Source organism: Pithys albifrons, chromosome 3, assembly GCF_047495875.1.
Source record: "Pithys albifrons albifrons isolate INPA30051 chromosome 3, PitAlb_v1, whole genome shotgun sequence".
In the NCBI taxonomy this organism is placed as follows: Eukaryota; Metazoa; Chordata; class Aves; order Passeriformes; family Thamnophilidae; genus Pithys; species Pithys albifrons.
In genome coordinates, this window is record NC_092460.1 from 24402367 (window position 1) to 24417497 (window position 15131).

The following is a 15131-nucleotide window of genomic DNA, read 5'->3' on the forward strand; positions in this document are numbered from 1 at the left end:
TCAGAAGAATTCTGCTTTACAAAATTAACTCAATAACCAACCATCTCTTTGGACTTAAAAACCCAGAGCAGTTACTCAAGGTGAGCAGGTATTTGTCTGCACCAGCACAGGGTGACAAAATGTAGTAAAAGTCTGTAACTGAAGGTGGAATCCAGCTGTTTGGTACTGGAGTAAACAGATTAAGAGCCACGTTAGCACTTTCCTGCAACACAAAAGTTGTGAGCTTAATCCTGGCACTTTTATGTACATTTCTGTCCATAAATAATTTCTCAACCTCCTTTAACACCGGTAACTAAAACCTCCTCCAACTGCATGAAGAGATTTACTTAATCAGAGATAACAGACATTTATTTCTCAAGTCTAAACCCAATTGTTAAACTATTTTCTAGTACCACAGCATGAAAACGATCTCACAAGTCTCACCCAGCCCAAGAGGTGTGGTAATATTGACAAGCCTGTACATGCCGACGCCAACACATCACCACTGTGGGCACAAACTGTTTGGATGCTGTGAGCACATGCTGCCCTCTCCTGGAAAATCATTTCCTCCAGCTGTTTACTGCCTCTCCAAACCTTCTGTGCTGTAAAACACTAAAGACCAAAATAGGGCTTTTCTAGATCCAGTCAGAAGCATTTTTGTGCTCTAAGCCACCTTCTCTGTCAACAGTGCCTCTAAGGCTGCTGTCACGTTTCCTTCTGCACACATAGTGTACCAGGCTGCAAACCCACAGGCAGCAGCAAAGCATTACAGGACAGAAAGGAGCTCCCAGCTGTTAGCAGGACAGGTCCCATGGGCCATGCCCTACTGTTCTCTCCAGCAGCCAGACAGTGCACGTCCACCCAACACCGCTACTGTCTGCAGTCCACATATTTGATTCCACAGACAGCTGAGCTACCAGCCTGCTTCTGGTCCTGCTGGGCAGCCAGGGAGAAGTCATCGTTATGTCACACTGATCACACATTCAGTGTGTGCACCCTTGAGTGAATTAAAATGAAAGGGAGAAGCAGAGAGTGAAAGAAAGCAGTTCTGGCAGTTTCACAGGCAATCGAGGTCAAGCCATGGCATTGTCACTAGCTCAGCTGGAAGGGCAAATACTCCCCGGTTCTTGCCCAGAATTAGGAGTGGATGCCTCTCGTAGCCCTTTGTTAGTCCCACCAGACATCACCTCAAAGCTACGATGCCTGTCCATGCATTCACTGTGCTGAAGATAGTGGTGAGTGTTGCTGAACCAGGCAGGGATTCTGAGGTATTTGGACCGAGGCAGGGCTGATTCACAGGGGAAGTAAACTAATAAGGAAATGCAGGCCACTCTAGTAATCTTACAGGATTTAGGAATAGGTCTAAGAATAGCAGGACTTCCCCAGAGGCTACCAATTTTGTTTACACTTATGACTGGAGAACATGTATAAATGAGCTTATGGCTATGCCATATCCCTGAATCTGAAGCAAAGGGTGTTGAGTTACTCAGCACTACACAGGTCAGAGCTGGGGATGGGCTGAGACCAAAACCAGAAACAAAGACCCTTAACACAAGCTTGTACCATAACTTGTAACAAACCAAAACCCTTCAGACCTTCTGCAGCAAGAGAGGGACCTTACAAGGCAGTAAAGGGGTGGCAGGGGTTTGTCTTGGCACGACAGTGCTCCCCTTGCAGAAAAACGCAGCACTTTTTTCTCCTTTTTGCTGCACAATAAAGATGACTTCTCAGGAGAAAAAAGCTTCCAATTTCTAAGACCTTCCAAGTCCTTCTGTACATATTAACTTGAGAGCTGCTGCCTATCTTTTTTCCTGAGCTACAGCACAGGGGTTTTTTTGCCTTTTCTTTTCCCCCAAACTAACAGCTGTATTACCTTAAATATGATAGCAATGGGAATATCTTCTGACAGAGTGTTGTGTCTCAGGTAAAATCTTCCTTGTTTCACAACCATATTTGTCCTGCTCTTCTTCTCATGAGTGGAACTGAAGTTAAAAAAAATATTATGTCCAACAGAACGTTTGCATTGACTCCTAGAATCTTTTATATATAGTAAACTTAGCAGGCTTGGAAAATCTTTCAGCTGAATTAATTCCACTTTCTCATCTTTTAAAAATTACATTAAAACAGTCAGACATCAGCCTGTAACTCCAGGGTAATAGGTATTATCACCTGTGATTGAGATTATTTGGAATATGTTATCTAAGCAAGCTGAAGTTTGCACTTTTCAAAATCACCTTTGCATGCTTTTGTCATCAATTTTGATGTAACCAGCAAGGTCAAACTGTGCACAGGCCCTGCTGCAACAATGGTAATGAGGTAACAGCACTTTGTTGTACGTTAACCTCATCTAGGCTTACTGTGAAACAGTAATTAGTTAGGAGAGATGTGTGAGAGGCCTTAGGAGAAAAAAACCCAGCCCTCACACTCAACAGAGACAAGCACCATATTATAACAGCATGCAGCTTAAAAAGAAACCAACCAAAAGGCAAACAAAATACAAATAAAACTTAATCAATGAGGAAAGGCCAAATTTAAACTACCTTGCTATTTTCAGTAATTTGTACAGTACAAAACTATTTTTGTTTCCTTCTCCACTGCCTTTGGCCTTCAAAAGTTTTTATGCCAATTTGATGTAGAGAGACAGACAAAACGTTACATCCAATTTCCACTGCAGTAACTTCATGTTACTTGCTGCAAAATGAGACCAAACACCATCAATTAGGAAGCGCACTCTGTTATGTTAAAAATTAGAACTTGCTTTCCTAATCTAGGATGAACCCTGAAGCACATAAGCAACTCTCTGATTTTTGTTGGAATACTGTACTAAGTGATTTTGGGATTGATGTTTTAGCATACAAAATGACAGTAGCAAGAGAGGGACATTGAATGTCTACATCTTTTTCCTGTTAAAACTATACTAGGAAGAAATCTACACAGGTATTTCAACTACAACAATGAAGTTGTAAACCTCTGGGTTTATCTCCTTTATGTAATTGTAAGCATTTACCATACCTGGTAACAGAAGCGCCAACTGTGCCTTTTCTATCAGCTTCCACAATGATTCTGTTTTTGGATAACTGCTCTTGAATAAGAATGACTTTCTCTACACCTTTAACAATGAAATAGCCACCTAGTCAACAGAAAAGAAAGATTTTACATGTCAATACCTTTGTGCCTTACTTGTCTCTTTCAATATGCCTTTGAATATAAACTATTGGAAAGTAAACCATAAGTACACATAGTACAAAACACAAGAGTAAATTCTCCCTTAAAAGAGCAATGAACAAACATGGTGTGCAACCTGTGACAACTACAAGTATGTTCCACTAAACAGGACGTTCGGTAGCTCACACAGTATTTGACATCTAAGACTTTAGCAGGGAAGTACTTGGATTAAAAGAACTCACTGGCACAGAGATGCAAACTGTAAAGCTGTAAAAAAACCTCAAACTGTGAGGTAACCATAATTACTAAAACACATAACAGAATTGTTAGTTCCATAAATTAGGTACAAATACAGCCTGCCAGAAATGTTTATCCTTAGGACATCAAATAAAGAGAAAAAACCTTTCATAATTGTTGACTTGCTCTCTTCAGCACTCCAGGGAGAAATTTCTTTTGTATTGTTTTTAAAAATGTATTCTAATACCCTTGTTGTATCTAAGACAATACAAGGAATTTGCACATGAGCTATGTTAAATTCCTGTCTTAAACTGTCTCTATCTATTAAAGCTCCTCCAGCACATGTCACTGTACCTTGCCATCACAAGTAAGCACAGCACAGGGCCAGTGCATGCTTCAAAGGTAGCAGATAAAAACCAAAGAAGCTGCTTGTTATAACCCTTCATCTCCTCTGTACATATCAAATATTGCCATGTAGCACTTTATTCTTGCTTTACCAAAGGCAGTAAATGAAGAATTCCCCATCTGGATGGCACCACTAAACTCCACTCTTCCCTAATCCACCTAACTTTCATGAATGAACTCCATCTCTGTTCCCATTTAACACATCACTGTACAATACTATATACAAAATTCAAAATACAGTATCCAAAATTTTGGTGTATTGTTTTTGTGGTTGAAAACTTTGTCTACAAATACAAACTATCCATGCTCTCAACCATGTCTTACTATTTTAAAAAGCCTGGTGATTTCTTTTAGTTACAAGCATACACTTAAGAAGTTTCCTCAACAACGTCATGGTGGCAGGAAGGACACCAAAGGGGTATTTCTTTGCTGAAAACGATTTAAAACAGAAAGCATAGACAAGGGAAAAAAAAGAATGTGAGTGACAATATACCTGGATCTAAAGGACATTCATTAAGTCTGGCAAATTCTGCTGGAGTCTTCCCAGTAAGAACACAGTTGGAGCTACGCAGCATTATAGGCATTCTGTAAGAAAACCAGTTACAATTTTACTCTAGATTCAGACAGAAAAACATGAATAGTCATCAGAACAAACACCAGGTTGAACAAAGTGGAGAAAACATGTTTAAGATAATTAGAACACATGTGTGCTATAGCCAACAGGTTTTTCCTTTAAACCCACCTTATTTCACTGATTTTTCAGATGTAAACTGGACACCTGCTAGCAACAAACCACAGACTTCCTGTTTAAATGTTATCCAGCTATTACAGGCATCACAACAAGCAGAGTTACCAAGGCCAATGATAACTGGTGCCAAGACTCCTGGTCCCCTAAAACAGTCTGCAGTGAAGAACATGCCCCTTGAAGATCCACTGTTAGCAGCTGGTTTGTATCTCATTTCCAGTATAAGAATGACACCTTCTGGCTGCAGACAGACAGTGCCCCTAACACATAACCTAAACATGAAGTTTCCCCAGTAAGAGCTCTGATTTCTCTGGAGTCTTAGCACAGAAATCTGCAGAAAGCACTTTGTGACACAATGTGTGGTGGAAAAATATTCCAAGAAATTAAAAACAAATTCATTGCTTAGGGAATTAAAAAAAAAGAGAAACTAAAGATGCACAGATTGGATATGATGCACAACTTCTTCACTATGAAGACAATCAAGCAGTGGAGAAGCTGCACAGGGAAGCTGGGAAGTCTCCATTCATGGAGATCACCAAACACCTGGCAAGATAAAGCACTGAACAACCCAGTTTGATCACAGAGCTGGTCCCTTTTTGAGCAGGAGCTTGTACCGGAGGTCTCTTTCAACCCAAATTATTCTATCACCCTGTGATAAATCAGGGAATGTTTTTCCCTTTCAATTTGGCTTATTCAACAACTAAGTAACAATGATTTTGCAGTTATTATTAAAGTGTACTTGTACAGTCAGCTTCCTAACATACCTTTCTACTCTCAGATTGTCACTAAAACTTTTGAAAGAAAGCACAGTTTATTTCAAAGAGAAAGCTGTATTTTGCAAAAGATAAAAACAGTTTATTACTACATCTACCAAAAGATCTTCATGCTCTTTAGTCTCTTCTACAAAAAAGCTGACTTTTGATCCACCTTACAGAATTTCACTTCTTGCTGGACAGCCTTTGCAAGATCTATATTCCAAGTGTTTTCTAAGACAAGCTTGACAAAATTTATTTGTGAGTTCTACTATGCAACTATTTGCAATCTCTGAGATATTTCATTCAAATTTGCTTCAATAAAAAATAAGATTAGACTGTATTTCTTGTCTCCAAATCTTATAAATTACTTTCTTTGCTATATTCATATTCTTATACCTTAAAAGAAAACTGAATTCAAATTCTGTATTTTTGCAGAGTACATATAAAAAGCTATCTTGTCACTACAATGCTCTATGCCAATAACCTACTTGCTTCAATCATTTAATTGAGAAAGTGTTTCCTAGAGATAGAAACTTCATATGACAAGCAAAGTCTTCTACCACACACACAATAAGCCTAATACATTGGCTATTTTATCAGAAACAGGAAACAGTTGGTATAATGTAACTCAAAAGGAGTACTCAAATGCCATTACTGAAAACTCCGATGAAACAGATGTCACAAAATATCTTATTTATTTCACTTGCAAACAATAAAATATTTTGCAGCTACCATATCAGAGAATAGCAAGTCATTCTTCTTTTGAGGACATTTTAATTTTTTTTAGTATCTAAAGTTATCAGGAAGAAAATGAAAAAAAAGAAAAGGAAAATAAAGCTACTGAGTTTCTGCAAATAAAAACATGGAAAATCTGGAATGCTACTAAGTATTCAAATGAAATTTTCCTTTCTAAAGACACAAAGGTACAAAGACACTGCTTTTTTTGGTTTCTTGTTTTGTTTTGTTTCAGGTTATCAGTGACTCTGTCAAGCAACAGAAGTAAGAGAGTAAAGAACATGCAGCTTTTCCATCCCAGTCTGAACCGCGTGTCAAACTAGAACATTGTATATACTCACCTGGCAAAAGGAAACCAGTGTAACACCAGGGGCAGATGAGGAAAATTATTTCCCATGGCATTAATAACTGGATATTAACAGTTTTTAACAGCAAAAAGACTTTTTTTCATGTATGCCCTTAAAACCATTCTGATGATGTAACTCCAGTTCTTAACCAAACTAATTTTAAATGAGAGTCTAGCCTTGTACAGCAGAACTAATGTTTCCTTTACTACTTTTACTATCCATCTTCCACAGACATATCTCTACATATTATGTGTGAAAGACTGAATAATTTGGCTACAAAGCAAAGATGTTTGATTTCATTTTACAATAACACAACTTGCAGCTCCACTACTCTTTCATGTATTTGCTCTTTAGTTTAAATCAATAGAATCATAGACAACACCAATCCTTCTTTGGAAGGAGATATATTACCAGAAGCTTTTGCAAAACAAAATCTTAGAACATAAAAATCACATCCTGTACAGCTGTTTATCAAGATTTGCCTGCTTACTATTTCTTTCAATAAGGAAGCAATGTTAGCCTACCTTTATTTTGCAGTAAAAACTCTTCCCAACATGGCAGCAAAAGAAAACCAATACCAGAAGCTCAGGATATGGTGTCTTACCTGCCAATGGGCAATGCATTGCGTATGATCCTCTGGCTACCTCGTGTATATTCAATATCCACGGTAATTGGGGCAGAATAAGTCATGTCCCTCAGGCGGCACTAAAAGGAGAACAGTCATACTGTTGTATGTTGATTTACAAGATGAAGAATCTCTCTTAAAACATCCAATGTTTGCCCTGTGTCCTCTAAGTCCTCACAAAGAAATCAAACAAAGCAAAGCAAAGATCTTGAACCAAGACCATGAACCTGAACTATGTCTGATAGACTTTCCTGTTTAAAACAAACCCCAAGAAAATCCAGATACAATTACTATGACGTTTCAAAAGCGGCCAGTAGATCTGTGACTTCAGAAGACAGCACTGCAGAGAATAACTTCTAAACTGTTTAATTAAACAAACAGTTCCAATCAGCAGAGCTGACACATAGGCCATACTGTGTCTGAGCAGTGCTCAGCTTAGGGACATTTCTGTATGAAGACCTTCAACAGCTGAAGAGTTGTGCTGTCATATGAAGCACAACTTCCTATGACAGAATGGAAGAGCAAGAGAGACACTGTGCAACCTTATTGTCTTACCATACAGTACCATTTCTAAAGATGACTTACAGAAGCCTCACTACAGAATCACTTCCTGTAAAGATTCCCAGAATTTGTTTGCAAATTTCTCAGAGAGCAAAAGGAGAAGGATATACATATCTAGGACATTATATGGCTCAAGGCTTATTTCTAATCTTATCTTTCTGGTCTGCTCTCCCCAGGCTGTTGTCAGCCTTTAAGGTATTGTGTATGTTCATGCAAGGCCAGCCTTACTGCATTTGCTGAACACAATAGAGCAACTCACATCAGGTCATTTGCGACCTCACCGAGCATTCTATACCTTCCAGCTCCAGAATTACAGGTTTGTCAGTATTCAGACTTGCACATTTATGGTTCTGCAGTCTTTCAGTCTATTGATTAAGCAGCACTAAAAGGCAATTAAGATTGTGCTGTGCATTGCAGATGCAACTGTATGGAAAAATATGCCTGAAGAATCATTGGAAACTGGATGCTTCTTTTCTCCATACTAAAAAGTAGATCACTTCTCCAGTAATAGAATATTGATGTGCACCAGCAGTTTTCAAACTGTGACTTGCAGGAAACAAGGTCCCATTGTGCTTCATCAAATTTAAAGTAACTGAGAATATTTTCATTTTCTAATTACTTTAAATTCATCTGTATGAACAGTTCATGAAACTCCCATAAGGACTGCAAGAGATGGAGAGTTAGACAGCCTCATTAGTACTACTTAGGGAAAAAAAGTCTTGGAATTCTCTGTCTGTGCTTTTTTTAACACAAGACACAGGTATAAAATATGAATTATGGTGTAATATTCCAGCACTTGTATTTTTGTATCACCTTCCTTGAGGTACCTCCTTACTTAGATACGTTTCGAGGTAAAAGAGAGGCCTGACTTCATACAGACTGAGACCCTTTTGAAAATCTGATCAGTTTAGGTGTCTTTAGGAAGGAATTTTAAAAGCCTTCAAAAGAGAAATATACACTCATATTGATCTAATTTTTTTTAATTTCCCCTCTGGCAGCATCCTGTTTAAGAAAATAACTGTGGCCTTCATATATGTACAGCACTCAGAAAAATAACTGACACAGTAGCATTAAGTCTCAATGAGGATGTACCTGAGTTGCAAGAGTAGGTTATTCTAAACTCAAGGTCAGTATGATCTATGAAGTATTTATTTTGCCTTCTTCTACATATACATTCACTTTAGTTCTAAAGCAAGCAAGCATTTTAATACCTGGGTTCTTAAACACGAGTTGTTGGCCACAAACAATTTTTTGCACGCGACTTAATTCATATAGAAGAAATCTGTCCCATTGCATTTTGTGCACATTCATATCTACTGACTTAACATCCACTACACAACTGTGAGATGCTGGAACTGTCATGGCTTACATCTGATTGCACTGTCAATGCCTTAAAAGCTTTCCATTGAACCAAATGAGATTTGAGTCAGGTTGCTGGAGTCAGAGAGTGGCTACACACAAATGGCAGCCACTCCTCCAAAGTACAGAACATATTTCATGATAGCCTAGATTACATTAAAAAAAACCAAAACCAATTCAATTTCAAGTGGATTTAGCAAGGAAAAAAGTATGTGATATGGGAACTGATTTATGGGGTTGACAACAGGCTGCATGCGGTAAATGAGAGCAAGTTCCAGCTCAGTTCATGTTCTGAAGTCAAAAAGAGGCTGTGAAGTCACCATCTCTGTTGCAGAGGTAAAAATCTCAAAGAACAGTAAAAAGGAAAGAAATACTGTGTTCCTGGGCAATCTCTGAAGAGAACTGAAAATCTCTAGATTCCTGAAAGCAATCCCAAAATGTCCAAAGCTTATGTTAGTTTACAGCTTTCTTACACATACAGAAGCTACTTTATATCCTGTTGGTCAAAACAAACAGACTTTCTGATTTCAGTCATAGCAGCATTTCCTCTCCACATGCATCTTTATTCCACAAATACACAATTCATTTGTTGTTAATCTACATGCTTACAGCAGTTCAAAGAAATTAAATATACTCCACATACAGCTAATGTTTTTCTGCAGCTTCTTATAATTTTATCAACTTCCATCTGTTACTGCTCAAAGTTTCCATGTTTGCTTTCTGACTCAGACTTAAAAAATATGAGCGAAAAATCACATGTATGTTCCCAAAGATGACTAGAAGGAAAGGGAAACTGAAGTGACACATGGGGTAGACAGCAGCAGTGCTAATATTAAAAAGAAATTAACAAAAATATCAAAGAACACTACATTGTAGTGAGAGGACTTACATTTTGTCATAAGGAGTGCCACAAGATTAACCAAGAGAAGTACTTTTCACTATTTTCATGGAAACCCACTCAACTTCAGCTACCATGAACTACTCAATGCAGCTATTTTTACACATCAGAAAAAAAACTATTAAAAAAAATTTAAAACTTCATGACATGATGTTTAAATTGCTGAGGCTTCTTTCCACAGTGATAGTAGCATGCATTGAATCACCTAACATAGCATGCCTGTACTCAAAATAAAATTATATGCAGATATTATCCAAGACATTCCCAACGTCAAACAATAAATGAGACAGATGCAAACATCAATACCTCATGAGGTGATACAGGTCGTGTCACATTGAAGCTTTCTTCCACATCTGGAGTACCCACATAGATATTGAGGTACCTGTAATACAAACAGTTTCAAAATGAACTATGAGCCAAATGTTTGGCAGGTAACCTGAGGAGAGCAAAATTTTATCTATACTGAAAAATGAAGTTACTTTGATGAACACGGGTTGATTAACAAAGAGCAACAATTCTTCCCAAAGTAACTCCTTGTATTCGAGTTGTGATCTAGGTAGTTAAAATTTAATCTGCACATGCAATGAACCCCAAGTTAGCTTTGCAAATAGACAAAAAGAAACTCCCATCTGAGATTACTGAACTACAGAAAAATGGTGACATAGGGCATTGTTAACTGCTGGCTATTAAGTCTGCTTCACAGGACTATTCTTTAAGTCTCCCATCTTTCATTGCATCAAATAAGAGATAAATGAAGGGAATATACTCTGATTTATACCCACACAAGTGCCTATAAACATTTTATAGCCAACAACAAACCCATGCAATACTGCACATGCTGCTACTGACACGGAAATCATCTCATGCTTACTTCAGGTACCACATCGGGTCAGCATCACTTGTAACTTTTTCATTGGCCTTCATGATTTTCTTTATCTGGAGGGGGAAAAAAGCCAAAATAGACCCATGTGCCTTTTCTGAGTACTGTGAGCCACTCTCTTCCCACCAAGAAAGCGTACCTCTACGTTGATGAAATAGTTGAATGAGTCTATGTGCTGCTTCACCAGTCCTTTCACCTGAAATATACATGCAAGCAGCAAGTAAAATTAGCTTCAATAACATTAATCATACAAGGCACAAATTGAGATATAAGCATTTTTAAGTACTTTTGGATTTGTGCTAAGTTCTTTCAGTTGACAAACTTTGGGAAGTGCCTGAATGATCAGTCTGGTTCTACACAGTATTTCCAAGTTTACATCACAGCTGTCATTGGTCCTTGAGTAAGGTGGTAACTCTACAGAGTAAACTCATCCAATATAAAAAGTAACAGGAACCACTGCAAGTCAAAACATTTTATCAGTTTGACATTATTTTGAAATCATTTATAGTACAACTAACCATGCATGCTGCTTGAGAAAAAAGTTGTATGCACTGTTAACAAGAACAGCTGGCATAAAGAGGTATGAGAGGGAGGGCCAATGAGACAGGAGAGAACAAGCAAGAACACAGTCACAAGAGAGCAGGACTCTTTTAAAAATCTGAGTTTAATCTGTAGGCAGCAAGAGAGAGACCATACCCACAGTAATATGACACAGAATAAACAGTATCCTGTTCCCCCAGGTAATGAGTTGATACAACACATTTCAAGGACTTAAGTTTCAAGTGCTTAGAGCAATCAAAAGAAGGGGGACCATATGAAGTAAAATGATCTGGGATCAAAGTAAAAAAAGAAATGTTTTACGTTGAAGGAATACTAATAGAAGCATTCATTTAGTTAATAAATTGGTGTCTCTGGAAATAAAAGGTGTAACTATCTTACATACAGTGCAAAAACCTGCCTTGACAAGGACAGAGTGATAGCTGATATTGAGACACATGCTCACATGCTCCCTGAGGGCTTCAAGCTTTGGAACATCTCATGACAAGTAACACACTACAAGACTTGAAGCTTCATACAGAAAAAACGCACATTTCCACAATTCACATAATGGGCCAATGGGATCCTGGCCTGTATCAAAAATAGCATGGCCAGCAGGACCAGGGCAGTGACCCTTCCCCTGTACTCTGTGTTGGTGAGGCCACACCTTGAGTACTGTGTTCAGTTCTGGGCCCCTCAGTTCAGGAAAGATATTGAGGTGCTGGAGCGGGTCCAGAGAAGAGCAACAAGGCTGGAGAAGGGACTAGAGCACAAGCCCTATGGGGAGAGGCTGAGGGAGCTGGGGTTGTTTAGCCTGGAGAAGAGGAGGCTCAGAGGTGACCTCATCACTGTCTATAACTACCTGAAGGGAAGTTCTAGCCAGGTGGGGGTTGGTCTCTTCTCCCAGGCACTCAGCAATAGGACAAGGGGGCACAGGCTCAAGCTCTGCCAGGGGAAATTGAAGTTGGAGATCAGAAAAAAATTCCTTCCAGAGAGATTAATCAGGCATTGGAATGGGCTGCCCAGAGAGGGGGTGGATTCCCCATCCCTGAAGGTTTTTAAACTGAGATTGGATGTGGCACTGAGTGCCATGATCTGGTAAAGGGACTGGAGTTGGACCAAGGGTTGGACTTGATGATCTTGGAGGTCTTTTCCAACCCAGTTGATTCTACGATTCTATTCTATGATTCATTTTGAAATTAGAAAGAAATGGGAAGCATAGAAGGACACATCCGTCTGCTCAGTGAAGCCTTCACGGGGTAAGACAACAGATGAATGACTCCAGAGCAAATTTTGTTACATAAGTTTCCCTTATTTACAAAAACATTGCACATCATTTGATATAGGTAAGAAATATAGAAATATTAGTGTCTAGAAATCAGGCTGGTAGTTCTTTCCACTTATTATGAGGTGATATTGACAGCTTTATAGAAAGAAAACTCCACTATAGAAGTTGCAGTGCACAACCTCAGCTTCGTACAGCTCTCACTGCTGGCATGAACATACCAACATGCAACAGAAAGGCCAGACCACCACTGGCAACCCTGGAGTAAAGGGCTCACTGGCTGGAAATAACGTGGGATGGGTACACTTGGCATAAAGCACACAGTAAATTACACCTCCTCCCAATCAGCAGCCCTCCCTTCTTCAGTTTCAGGAACTCAGACAATATCACTGGCTCAAGCTTGTGATGGAATTTCACGAGTTTGCTGGGAGAGACACAGAAATTGGTTTTATTCACTACGACCCTGAAGCATCTTCACAAACTTGAACTAAAGGGAAAATATCCCCAATCCGTAACTGACTTCTGAACTTTGTGTTCCTGCTGGGATCAAATACTCCAGGGTGCAACAAAACAGAACTACAGGATTTGAAATGGGGAAGAAAAGGAATTAACAAAGTGAGGCTGAAAAGAACCTTGCTGAAGTGGGACACATTTCCACAGACTGATGATGGTGCAGAGGTGGCTGCAACATCCCTACACACCCTAAAGGACCCTACACACACCACAGGCTCCACCTGCCATATTTATGGCACCATTTTCATTGCTGCCTTTCTCCTCCTTCTCTTTCAGCTGTCTGTTAGTCCTGTTATTACATTCAATGGCATTTTATACAGGACTGGGCCTTCAACTAGTATCACATTATAGAAGTAGCACTGAAATTAGGACACAACTAACTTTTGAGTTCAGTCAAGCTCTAACTTCATGAGGGAAGATATGCCCGATGTTCAAGCCTTTAGAGAATTCACATCTGTGGTTGTACACTGCCTAGGACAAACACAGCCATGAACCTGGCATCACAGTCTTCCATAAAGACCATGGATAGGGTCCCTGAGCACCAGTACAATCGTAAAATAATCAGGAATCATTATATAAATACACTATTCATGGAGAACAGCCACACAAAAATGCAAACCTCTAGGAGGATGCCCCTACAGAATAATCTGTAAATTAACAAAGAAACCAATCTATGGAACAAATTTATCCATAACTGCAGGGAACTAAAAAAAAATAAAAAAATTGTGAAATCCACCAGAAGGTAAGGACAGGTATTCTGGGAAACAACAAACACTAGAAGAGGGGAAAGTAAAGTTAGAATGGAGGTGAAGTATTCATGCCACGAAATGAGTGCACAGCACTAACCTTTAGAAATGCTGGAAGCAGTCTCCATTTTTCCTGAAAACAAAAAACAGTTTGAAATATCTTTCCAAAGAGTAACCAAACATCTACGGCGCTTCAGCTTTTTTGCTTGTTTTATTATTATTGTTGGGTTTTAAATAGTACATTATTTCAAATCAGATTAATGTAGAAAAAAATGAAGGCTGTCTAAAGCCAACATAGATGGATAAAAATGACCTGGATCATCTTAGTAAGGCCTCTGTGCTATGCAGTATTTACTCGGGATGCAACAGCACGCTGCCTTTTCGAAGCACAACTTATGTGAGAATATATGTCTCTTACAAAAGTCCTTACCATGTTGTCATTTAAGATCAACTACCATTTTATTTAGCCACCATTGTAAATTATATTCCTAAGAAGCTAGGGCTTCCTACGATTTTTTTCTTCACAAAAAAAGAAAAGCAAGGACTTCAGTCCTGGGAGCAGCACTTGTAGATGCAAGTCCCCGTAAAATCCACCAGGACCCTGACTCCTACAAAGATTCAGCAAGAGTACTGATGAGTGTTAAGTGTGACAAGGTTCCTACAAACTTTCTCCTATTTCTATTCTTCAATGATCACAGGGAACATTTCTTTACATCAGCCCCACCTTCTCCCACCGTGGCATGGGGAGCCCATCCCAGATTTGGGAGATGGCCAGAAGCACAGAATGAGGCCACATCACGCAGCTCCTGCAGAGAGTACACTCACAGAGCACCTACACCTCCTAACTCAGACACTCAGCATTTAAAGCACCCTGCGGCGCCGTGCCCGTGGGGTGACAGTGTCGCTCCCGGTGCAGGAGCATGCAGAGGAATTCCCGGCAAAACACAGCGCCAGACTCCCGGGCACGGAGGGTCCACGCCTGGAGTGCTCTCAACACACAGAAAGCCCCGTGCCCCAAAGGGACCCGACCCTCGGCGCTCATCCCCTGGCGGTGCCCACGCGGGGCAGCCAGCTGGGTGTGCAGGCTGAGCCCTCGTGTGTGCACCACATGGGCCGGGCACAGCCCGGGCACGGGGAGGCACCTCGGGCGCCGGACCGCAGGTCCTTCCACCTCATCCAGCCCGGCCCGGCCGCGCTGACCTCCACCGTGTTGACAGGCGCCGCCGCCTCCTCGGGGGTGAGCGCTCCCAGCCCCAGCGCCTCCATCGCCTCCATGGCCCGGTCTCACGGGCCGCGGCGCTCACCCGAGCGCGTCCCCCGGCAAAGCCGCGCGGCGCCCGAAGGTTCCGGCCCCGCGCA

General features: G+C 40.1%; 1 protein-coding gene across 4 annotated transcripts in view; it reads right to left on the bottom strand.

The window, feature by feature from the left end:
• POLR3B (RNA polymerase III subunit B) overlaps positions 1-15114 on the bottom strand; it is an 83797-nt gene extending 68683 nt beyond the window's left edge. For 2 of the 4 annotated variants that reach the window (XM_071551025.1, XM_071551027.1), the window contains exons 1-9: positions 14973-15114; positions 13873-13905; positions 10831-10887; positions 10683-10747; positions 10118-10193; positions 6973-7073; positions 4280-4371; positions 2992-3109; positions 1853-1961 (exon numbers count right to left, since the gene is read on the bottom strand). In XM_071551025.1, coding sequence (XP_071407126.1) covers positions 1853-1961; positions 2992-3109; positions 4280-4371; positions 6973-7073; positions 10118-10193; positions 10683-10747; positions 10831-10887; positions 13873-13905; positions 14973-15047 — 726 coding nt within the window. In that variant the 5' untranslated portion in view covers positions 15048-15114. Of the gene's footprint in view, positions 1-1852; positions 1962-2991; positions 3110-4279; positions 4372-6972; positions 7074-10117; positions 10194-10682; positions 10748-10830; positions 10888-13872; positions 13906-14914; positions 14945-14972 lie in introns of those variants that run through there. The other 2 variants (XM_071551026.1, XM_071551030.1) reach the window with 2 other exon arrangements.
• Positions 15115-15131: the final 17 nt, after the last annotated feature.